Source organism: Streptopelia decaocto, assembly GCF_964273445.1.
Source record: "Streptopelia decaocto genome assembly, chromosome: Z".
NCBI classification, from domain to species: domain Eukaryota; kingdom Metazoa; phylum Chordata; class Aves; order Columbiformes; family Columbidae; genus Streptopelia; species Streptopelia decaocto.
The window spans coordinates 15801960-15812872 of NC_138657.1; the positions used below are offsets into that span (position 1 = coordinate 15801960).

The 10913-nt window shown below is 53.0% G+C and overlaps 1 protein-coding gene and 1 long non-coding RNA gene across 2 annotated transcripts; one reads left to right on the forward strand and one right to left on the reverse strand.

Moving 5' to 3' along the window:
- Window positions 1-2500: 2500 nt before the first annotated feature.
- FOXE1 (forkhead box E1) lies at window positions 2501-3395 on the reverse strand (the record flags this gene model as incomplete). The annotated part of the gene is made up of 1 exon (XM_082074905.1): window positions 2501-3395. The coding sequence occupies exon 1, from the start codon at window positions 3389-3391 to the stop codon at window positions 2501-2503; it is 891 nt and encodes a 296-aa protein (XP_081931031.1). The 5' UTR covers window positions 3392-3395.
- Window positions 3396-3595: 200 nt separating this feature from the next.
- LOC309451309 lies at window positions 3596-9734 on the forward strand. The gene is made up of 3 exons (XR_014186226.1): window positions 3596-3672; window positions 8283-8737; window positions 9195-9734. It is a non-coding gene; the product is annotated as an uncharacterized lncRNA (long non-coding RNA).
- The last annotated feature ends 1179 nt before the right edge of the window (window positions 9735-10913 follow it).

Sequence of the window (10913 nt, forward strand, 5' to 3'; positions counted from 1 at the left end):
ATGAAAGCAGAGCCAGCAGTCAAAAGAGCTGACACAGCAGGCCTACAGCTTCTCTTGCAGCTGGTGAAAGAAGAAGTTGGGAGAGGAGCTAGCACAGCTGCCAAACAGACCAGCCTTGGGCTGGGGCAGCCAAGCCACAGTGGCAGGACTCTGCTCTCTCCAGGGTGGAAGCAGTTTCTAGACATGCTGGGACTGGGAAGGACATTGAAAGAGACAATGCAGCTCTTCAGGGGGAAAAGCAAAGAAGGGAAAAATCTGATTCACTTCAGCACCCAACAGACGTGTATGAGGTCTCCACTCACCACCTGTGCCCCCACTGACAGCAATGCAATCTTCCCAGCTCTGTGTGCAGGCAGCAGAGCTCCCTGCAGTACCATGAAAAAGTCCTCATGGACAAGTGGCAGCAGTACCAGGCCCAGCCTCCCAATCCATGAGGTGGCTCACCCATCACATGGTATCCTGACCACCCTGAGAGAGGGATGGGTGCCTTGAATCCAACACTCACCTCCTACCTCAGAGCTACATGGAAAGCAGACATACAACATCCCCTGTCCACCTACTGCAGAAGGTCTGAGCCTCCTCCAGCCCAAACCATGCTGTGGGGACACCCAACCACCTTCCTGCTCCACTCCATTTTCTCCCTTTCATGTCTCACTCGAATACGTGGACCTTAGCACCCAAAGAGGGCATGGAACCTACATCTACACAAATACTATCCTGCTGAGGACTCTATCTGAAAAGTCCTCCATGGATCAGAAGGTACAGGTGTTTTCATGGGATCAGAGCTCTTTTCAGCAGAGCACAGCAGCAGGACAAGAGACAGCAGACATGAAATGAGGCTAGAGAGGTACTGAATGAATACAAGGAAACTTTCTCCCCATGAGGACAGTCAAGTTGCCAAAAGAGACTGTGCTGTCTCCATCCTTGGAGGTTGTTAATACTCAAATAGGTACCCCAGAGCAACCTGGTCTGACTCATAGCTGACTCTGCTTTGAGCACAAGGTCAGAACAGAAACTTCCCAAGGTCTTTTCCCACCTGAGTTATACTATGATCTGCACCCTTTTGTGGTGCAGACCCTGGTGTACACGCATGCTCTCTGCTCTTCTAAAACTCCTGAGGTTCTAGCTGCACTTTCCACCTACCTCTCCGCGTTCAAGGCCCCACCACGCTGCAGTACCCCTCACCAACCTCCTTCTGGCCCTGGTCACAGAGGCTCCAACCTATACAGGAAAAAAGGAGCTGGATGAGGAGATCTGGAGAATGGCAGGGCTACATCTGCTCCACCTCTGCTCGCAGCCCCAGGCAGTGCCATGGGCATCTACCAGCTTCCTGGGCCCCTTCCAAGGGTGGTGGGATCTGTTGGGATGGATTTCCTTGAGCTTCCCCATGGGTCCATTTTCAAGTCTTTGCCTTTCATGGCTGTTCCTATCAGTCGTCCCCTCTGCAAATTTTCCTCTAGCCTTTTCTCCATCCTAGGAAAGCTTGAAAGGGGAGCAATCGAAGATGAAAAGGCACCATCTCCTGCCTCTCTCACTTGTTTCAGGAAGGAAAGTTTTCATCCATACATGCTGATTTCTCTATGCTATAGACAGAGCTGGGTGGAACTTAGGATCAAAGTAATTTCAGATGTAAGGACCTCCATGGATCTCTGGACCAGGTCTCCACTCAGAGCAGGTCCAAATTAAATGTGGGATCCAACTCCAAAGCCAGATAAGGTCACTCAGGTTCTGTCCAATCCAGCTAGGAAGACCTCCATGGGCAGAGATCCCACAGCCTCACTGGGTCCCTCTTCCAGGGGCTGAGCGTGCTTGTGGCAAAAGTCTTTATACTTCCAATCCCACCATTCTCCCGCCCCTGCAGCACACAGCATGACCCCGGAAGAATCCGATTTGCTGCAACCCCAACATCCAAACCTTTCACAGCCCTGACCACGTTGGTGTTGGTGCAAAGTCTGGCACTCATGCGGTAGCCCTGCACAAAATCAGGGACATGCCACCACATTAGTGCTATGCATCCCACTTTTACAGCTTTGGCTGCAAGAGGCTGGGGAACACTTCCCCTTGCCTCCCCACTCCCTCATCCCAGCAGACTTTTTGTTCTGCAAATAAAATAATCGGCGGAGAGATTTTTACAAGTGAGGTCTTCCCGGATAGACCAGGGGGCCGGTTGGTGCACCAGGAGGGGGTAAGCATGCCAGGAAGCTTCGAGCACCTGTCCCAGGAAAGGCAGTAGAAGTGGAAAGGGCTGTTTGCCCCATCCAGGCATTTGGGAGTCCCCAGGGCTTCTCTGGCTAGAGTGGACCGGGCTGGGCAGTCCCCCACGACTGGCGGCAGTGCTCCTCACCAGGAGCCCCGGACAGGTGGTGGAGATGCAGCCCAAGGTCCTCCAGCATCTTCCTGGGCAGTCCCGGATTCAGCGGCACCAGGCGAGCACCGCAGCAAGCCCCTCTCCCGGGCTCCGGTCCGCGCCGTAGGGCCGCCCGGTCTCGCCCGGGCTGGGTCACAGCGCCGGGACGAACCTGTCGGGGCCGCCGGGGTAGGTGCCGTGCCGCGGCCCGGGGTCGGCGGCGCTCAGCTGCCCCCCGGCTCCGTAGGTGTGAGGCAGCGGCGGGTAGGGCGCGGGGGAGTGGCGGCCGTAGAGCCCCGCGGGAGCCGGCGGCGGGGCGGGCGGCGAGGCGGGCAGCACGATGCGCCCCGACGGCGCGTACAGCTGCCCCGGGCCGCCCGGCGCGTAGGGCCCGTGGGCAGCGGGCAGGGGGCTGTAGGTGTGGTGCAGGGCGGCGGCAGAGCAGCCCTGAGCGGGGAAGGCGGAGGCGGCGAAGGCACAGGAGGAGGCGGCGGGGGCCGGGGGCAGGTCGGCGGCGGGTGGCGGGGCGGGCAGCGGGAAGAGGCGGCAGGGCGCGGCGGGGCGCTCGGCGAGGAAGGCCGGGTAGGTGGAGAGGTCGCTGCGCTTGAAGCGTTTCCTGCGGCGGAGGAAGGAGCCGCTCTCGAACATGTCGCGGGCGTGGGGGTCCAGCGTCCAGTAATTGCCCTTGCCGGGGCGGCCGGGCTCCCGCGGCACCTTGACGAAGCAGTCGTTGAGGGTGAGGTTGTGGCGGATGCTGTTCTGCCACTTGCGGGGGCTGTCGCGGTAGAAGGGGAAGCGCTCGGTGATGAAGCGGTAGATGCCGCCCAGAGTCAGCCGCCGCTCGGGCGCCTGCCCGATGGCCATGGCGATCAGGGCGATGTAGCTGTAGGGCGGCTTGCCCCGCTCCGCCGGCCGTTTGCGCCGCCGCCGTCCGCCCCGCGCCCCCGCCGCCGCCGCCGCCTCCTCCCCCGGCGGCGCCGCGTCCACCTTCAGTGGCAGTGGCGGCGGCGGGGGACCCGGCGGCAGCCGGCTCTCGGCGGTCATACGGCCGTCGGGGCGGCTCCGAGCCGGGCCGAGCCGAGGAGGCGCAGCGCGGCACCGCCGCCGCTTTTATGCGGCGGTGTCCGGCGGCTTCGCGCCCGGGCGGCCGGCACTCCCCCTGCAACGCCCCGTAGCCCGGGAGGCGCGGGCAGGGCCGGGCGTGCCGCCGCAGCCGCGGGCAGGGGCAGCACCCTGCGCCGGCACCCCCCGCCCGCCCCCCTCCCGTGGTCCCCGTCCCAGCGCCGTCGGGGCGCCACGATTCCGCCGCCGTCGAGTGTGCGCAGGTCCGGGGGTCCGGCGGGCACCGAGCGGAACGGGGGCGTCTCCGGGGTCCCGGTGAAGGGGGCTCTCGGTGTCGGGCATTTCCAGCGCCTTTCCCCGTAAGGTCCGCGGCCTTTGGGGCCGGTTCGGCTGTCGGCCGGTGGGGAGAGGTGAGGGGCCGCCGCCGCTGCCGGGGTTGCCGACTCCGGGCAGTGCTGCCCATGGAGCCCCATGCTTTGCGGTAGTGAAGCAGTAGCAACGAATTAAATGTGCAGACTGGAGCCTTCAGCTCCAGTCCCCAACAGCGATTCAGCACTGAGCTGGGCTCCTGTGGTCCTGTTTTTCCCCTGATCAGACCTGCTTTTGTTCCCGATTGCTGTACCACAGGACCTCCAGGTACATGATCCTTCCAACCATGAAGGATGCCAAGCTCTCCATGGGCTGCTGCTGGGACATACTTACTTTCAGCTCCCTGCTGCTTGCTCGAATACTGGGGGCTGAGAATCTGAGCCCAGGGCTGTGGGTCAGAACACGTTCCACGAGCACACCCAGCTAGCAAGAAACAGTTGCCCAGGGCTCATACCCCTGTAGCACCCATCTGCAGGGCTGAGGGCAGCACAGCCTCCTCACCTGTTGGCATGATGATCCTTGTAGCCAGAGGATAAAGGGAATGGCAGGAGGTCCTAGAGGTGGGATGGAGAGGGTCAGTGTGTGCATGCAAAGGCGAGCATGCACAGGTATGTGGGTGTGCAAGGGCATTGATGTGGGGCTGGAGATGTGCAGGAGAGTTCATGGGTGTGCATTGACATATGGGCATGCATACAAACACATGCCAGTGTGCACAGGTGTGTGGCTGGGTCCAACGCATAAGTGTCCACAAGTATGCGGGAATGGCTGTGGGCAGATGTGTGTGCAGAGGAATGGGTGTGCAGAGAGGTGGGTGCTCACAGGTGTGCAGGTGCTGTGCATGGCTGTACAGCTGATCCTACCCATGTCTTGGTGCCTCCTGCTAGTTCTCCCAAAACTCATGTCACCAGTGCACTGCTGAGTCTATCTGTGTGAGAAAAGCTTTCCCAAAGCCCTCTTGGCCTTTGCACAAATGGTATTTAAGGGAGCAAGGGGAGGTTGGAGACATTCATCTTAGTGAAACAGCTCCCTTGGAAGTTTCCGACAAAGTTGTTTCTCTGCTTAGTAAGGATCAGTGTGTGTGAGGACCTATTTGCACATGGCAAACAAACACCAGCCTTGGTTTCTAACTAAATAAGGGAACTCTGTATTCTTTGGCCACCCTCTTCTTTGTGCAGCTTCCCAGTGATTTGGGAGGTAGCAGAATAAACTGCAAAGTGGCACTCTCTGAGAACCCAGGTGTGCGGTCCCAGTAGCTGGATGCAGACGTGTGGCAGTATTTCAAATTGCAAGCTGCAGTTTGTGCCACAAGAAAAATCAGCCTCCCACACTGACACTCATATTCTTGAAGTACACAAAACACTGGGGCAATATTGTCCTGGAGGAACCAAGAAACTGATGCCTTCAGCACGGAAGAGGAGTGGTGAGGCTGCCTCACCTGCAATGCTCTGCCCTCTGTCTCACAGGAAGCTGTAGCTGGAGATTAATTTTTTTATCAGATTTTCTTAAAAGCAGTTGCATACTTCAGTCATCTCTGGGGCTGTGGGTCTCTGCGCCATGCCAATTCCATGCCTCCAGAGGGCAAAGTCAGATCGTGCTTCACTTAGCACTTGTCAAGGATGGGGAATGAAAGAGGAGTGCGCTGAGGTGGGGTGGTGTACTGAACAGCTGCTTTTGCCTCCCTGCTGGTGATGGAAACCCTTTTCCAGGAAAGCACTTTCCTTGGCAGAGCCCAGCACGTAAGCAGAGTGAAATGGATACCCAAACAGTATGTGGTAACTCTTGTCCCTTCTCCTTTCCTCATCATGCGGGTTAAGCTGTAGTGCCACTATTTGAGAGTGAAGTGGAAGTTTATAACTTGGTGGCCTGGAGACTATTTTCAATCAGACATGATCATCAGCCTATTTCAAAAGATTTTCAGCTCTCCACTGAGGGAGCAGGAGTACATTGCATTTTAACCACTCACGTCTCTTTTGAGTACCAGTTCCTGTGGGCAGGGAGCTATGGGAAACATGAAACTCAGACTTACCCAGGTGGATCTTAGACTGCAGATCTCCTCCATCTATAAATCAAAGCAGTGCCTGTTGCTGGAGCAGAAGAGTTTGTGCTTTTCATGTTTGTGAACATTTTTTTTTCTCTTTAAAAGATTCAGCTACACTGGAGGAGGGACAAAGATAAGTAAAATGCAGAATACCATGCATTGATTAAACATTTGGGGTTCACAATGCAAAAGAAAATATATGATGTCTACGGGAATATTAGCCATACAAAAGCTATAGCTTTTGGACTTTCTTTTGGTCCCTGGGACAAAATTTAGAGTCAGCATTTTTTCTGTCTAAATTTCCCAGTTCAGATCCTGCCTATGCTAAGATCTGCAGCCTTCATCTGAGCAAAATGCTCACCGATCTTGAGATCAGGCACTACAGAGTGTACCCTGCACAGTGGCATTGTGCCTCGGCCCCTCAGGACTGGAGTTCGCTAGGTCCAATGGGTGCCAGAGAATTACCCCAGCCAAAATCCCAACTGCTTGGATCTCCAAAATCAATTTCCACCCATGGAAAAAAATCTAGTCCTTTAGGGTTCATTCTCCACTCAGTTGCTCCCGTATTACAAACTGCATCATTTGGATCCCTCAAGAATAAACTACTGGGGAGCCCTGCTCTCCATTAGCCCTGTGACCTGAGTGTCTTGTCCCACCTCAAACAAAACAGAGGGAAACAGATAATAAATGTGTGGACAGCCCCTTCAGGTGCAGCACACTCATAGTTTTGGTTCCACCATCAGAATTCCTCTCCTCTTTGAAGGGAGGAAATATTTTGTTTTGCCTCTGTGTTCCAGGAACAGCAGAGCTGCATTTAATGTGCCTCAAGTCAAGAGTTCAGCAGAGCCAAAATCACAGATCAGATTGGCTGAACGCAAATGAAGTGAGATCACATACCCCATGGCACAGCCTGCGCCACAAGCTCAGCTGACTCTGCAATGGGACGGCAAGTTTGTGTTTTTTATTGTCTCTGTGCTGGGTGCAAGGACTTTGCTGCTGGAAGTGTGGAGAGCATCACAGGCAGACACTTCATGACACTTTCTGACAAAGGAGCCCTACCTGCAGCTCATGATTAAGATCTGAGAGGAGATCACAAGCCTGAGTCTCTTGGAACAAGACGGGTGATAGAGACACTTCATTCACTTTCAGATCATGTTCTGCAACGAAGTGTCCAAAGTCACTGGACTTAAGACATCTTGCACTGACTGCAGTTAGTGGGAAACAGAAGCAGATAGGTGATCACATGGACTTTGGGAACACTTTATATCTAGAGTGTGACATGAGGATCAAGATAGAGCCTCTGAAGGAGAACTGATGTGCAGCTGCCACCTAGAGTTCAGCCACATGGCAGAAGAGGCTGGAAAGACTAGTGGGATGTCTTCATTGCATACTCTAATCGGATGTTCATGACGCTCATGAGGAGCGTCAGTCTTTATCCAGCATGGTTCCACCTGGGCTGGGCTGGAGGGCAGCAAGAGAGGTCACCCTGCTTGTCTGACAGCCCAGTAGCTCCCCTAACTCATGGATGATCTGCAGAGAGTGTGCTGGGACAGGTGAAGGCACACGTGGGCAGGACAGGCTCTCTCAGAGCAGGGCATCATGCCTGCCTGCTCCCTTGGGACCCCCTCCTGCCTTGCTGGGGGCAATTTGGTGTGAGTGCAGTGGTTTGCTGTGCAGGAGGCCTGTCACACAGCATGGGTGACATGTGGGGTTGGTGCTATAGGGTGACAATAGTGCTGGACTAGAAGAGAGAGGCTGACACGAGGAGGGGAAGAGCCTCAGCCTAGAGGGACCACCAGAAGTGGGAGCGCTGGACCACCAGGAAGCTCACAGAGCCCAGCAAAGGAGCGGTGCTGGTGGTGCACTGGGGCAGGATAACAACCTGCATCTGTCGCATCTGGGAAGTGATGGGCAGAACTGGAGCTCTGCTGCAGAGGAGCTGGGGAACGGGGTGCACGAGGCTGAACATGGGCCAGGAGTGACTCTTGCTGCAAATAAGGCTCACCCCACACCGGGTTTTGTGAGGAGGAACACAGCTTGTCATAGAAACATTGGTCTGTGCTGCCTAACTAGCAGGTTAAACAGGCAACCTCACTGTGCAAACTGGCAATGAGAGGCTCATTTAGCAAAGATAACAGAGCTACGAACCAAAGCGGTAGAAAACACTGCATCTGATGTAAGCAGTCAGGAGAAGACACCTTCCTGGTGGAAGCATAGTGAATCCAGCCTGATCTGGGTGGGCCTTGACACTTTACTTTGTCCTCCTCCATAAGCAGTTTTTGTAGCTGTCTTTCAATAGAATAAGCTGCCTATTATTGCCTTTGCATCGCCAGAAAATCACTGGGAGATGAGCAGATCTGTCAGATGCTGTAAAAGGGAGGAGTTGACTTTTTCTGGGAACATGCAAAATAGAGTTACACTGTCTGCTCTAAACCAAAAATCACTTGCTATGCTTTTTTATTGCAGGTGTTGTGAGGTTTGCATGGCCCTTGCTCCCCTGAAGCCTGTGCATTTCAGCACCTCATGAAAATCTTCCGGATGGGTATCTTTGAATAGCTACCAGGCTCTGTTGGCATGGAAATAAGTTCTTTCTATTTTGCCTATCAAATGCCCTATTTGGCCAGCAATTCAACAGCTTAAAGAGGTTTAATCCTCTCTAAGGGTGGCCTAGGACTTTGGCATTCACCCTCCTTGTAGCAAGATTCACCTTTCGCCTCCAAGCCTTCCCTGCCACTCACAGCCTTCCATGGTCACTGAAGGCAACCGGTGTCAGCTTTGGGTGAAGTTTCCTCTGTTTGTGTCTTAGTGTGATAGCAGCAGTGAAGCTGTTGCAGAATGTACAAGGAAGGGAAACCAGCCAGCCAAAGAATTGCTTCTGCATGTGGGGCCACCATCGTTGGTGTTGCTCATGCCACTGACAGGTAGGACAGGTAAAAGCCAAGCTTGTAGGACGTAGTGGTGGCTTAGATCTTGCAGGATGAATGTCTCCTCCTCTTACATTTCCCAGGTGCTCTGCTGGGACCTGTCTGCTTTGCTGGCTCCCATCTGGCGTCACTGCGGTCTGATGGGACATCCTGCAAGGGGCCTGTGGGGCCAGCAAGACCCTGGGGCTTGTGGGAGGGAAGAGTGGCTTAGCATCTGAAACCAAATTTTGCTTGCCGGAGCACTAGTTCATCCCGCTCTGCAGCTAGTGGTAAAACTTGACGTTTGACAGAAAAAGATAGAATGCAGCAGTTTAGAGAGAATTTGGGGAGCTGGGAATTTTATTTAAGGGTAATTATTTTAGTTAATTAATTGCCTTACTGTGAACAAAATATCTTTGCAAATATCCTGCTTTACTTGTATAAATTATTTTGAAATAATTGTTGTTTGTTGCAGATGGAACCACATTGCCCTAGACATCAGCTTTTCCTAACCAGCACTTCAGCATGAGATGGAGGGGGGACAGGTCATTTTGGCCAAACTGTAGTGTTAGGAGAGAAAGGAAAGAAAAGGTGTTGGGAGCAAGTAGATAGGAGAAGCAGAGGGACACTGGGAAAGAAAAGGAAGAGGAGAAGCAGGGTGGACAAGCAGGAAATGTGAAGAGGAAGAGCTAGGGCTGGAGATGGAAAAAGATGAAGAGCCTTTGCTCTAATTCTGGTTGGGAGGTTTGTTTTGTGGGGAAGATCTTGAAGGGATGGACAAAAAATCTGTGCCCACCAAAGCATCTTCTCCTCCAGGTCTTGGCCTGGAATCAAGGACTTTAATTCTCAGCATCACTTTGGTACAAGCAAACAAACATGAAAAGTAATGTCACGGCTTTCTGGAACTGGTCTACAAAGAGCATGAATGAACTTCTAGTACTGTTAGGTTCTTTTCTTCTTTTTTTTTTCTCTCTAAACCGAATAAAATCACCAATAAAATGGTGATTAAACAAGCCAGATGTTGCCCTTGCCTGGAAACTGCATCTTTCAGCATGCTTTGCACAACTCTACTTGTTTAACAAAAATAAGGTGTCTCAGTAGGTGGGTCCGGCCACCCAGCACTTTTGTGTCAGGTTTCTGACGCTTCGAGGTTTTCAGGAGAAGTCCTTAGCGATGAGGCAGGTCACAGGCAGAGCTGGGAAGGCAAGACAATGGGTCAAGGTCTGCATGAAGGGTTGTCAGGTGGGACACAGGCACAGCCACAGTGTGGCCATGGGGCCAGAAGTGAAAGCCCCAGCTTGAAAGCAGCTCCCAGTCACAGCTGAGGAGCCTCACTGGGCTCCTTCCTGGCCTTGGGCACAGCCAGACGGATGCCCAGGATGGGGAGCACGTGTGGAACCCTGACTGAGACAAGGAAAACTGTGCTGAAAATGGCATGTGTGCATGCAGTAGTATGTGCCTGTGCAATGCGTAAAGCACCGCTGGATGGTAAATCACAGCTGGCTGTAGGGTGAGCTGTGGGTACCACTGCCATCCATGAATTCAGATGTTGGGTAGGGACTGATGTGGGATCAGTAAAACGCAGCACTACCAACTGCTATGATTCCGTGAGTGAGGGATGTAAAAAATAGACTTTATCCTAAAAAAAAAAAAAAAAAAAAAAAAAAAGTAAGGTGAGGATAGTTTGAGTTTATTCGCACTGGCAGACAAAATCTGAATATTATACTTTTACAAAGAGCTCCTGTTTTTTTCCTTCAGCCTTTTTGTTCTCATTGCTGCTCTCTGACCTTCAGCAATCCCTGTGGGGATTTACACTAGATAAGCATCTGCCCAGCATTTATCTGAGGCCAAAGATGTTTCCAAAAGCACGTTGGTCATGGTAATCTGGATAGAAATAAGTGTTTGTAAGTTTTGTGCTGTTATTAAAAATACATGCTCTACTGTGTATATTTCCAGGGACAGCAAAAAGTTTAAGAAACCTCTCCTCATTTTGGACAGTCTGGTCTTAACTGTTCCGTGACCAGTCCATAACTCATGCTGTGGACAGGTTTCTCAAAAGGATGGTAGGATCTTTGTCCTTTTGGCATTTTAAAATTTAGCTGGTTGTGACTCTGAGCAAGGTTGTCTCACGTGGGATATAACCCTCCTTTGAGCAAAAGGCTGGATCAGAAACCCCATAATTTCTGCAGTTGTC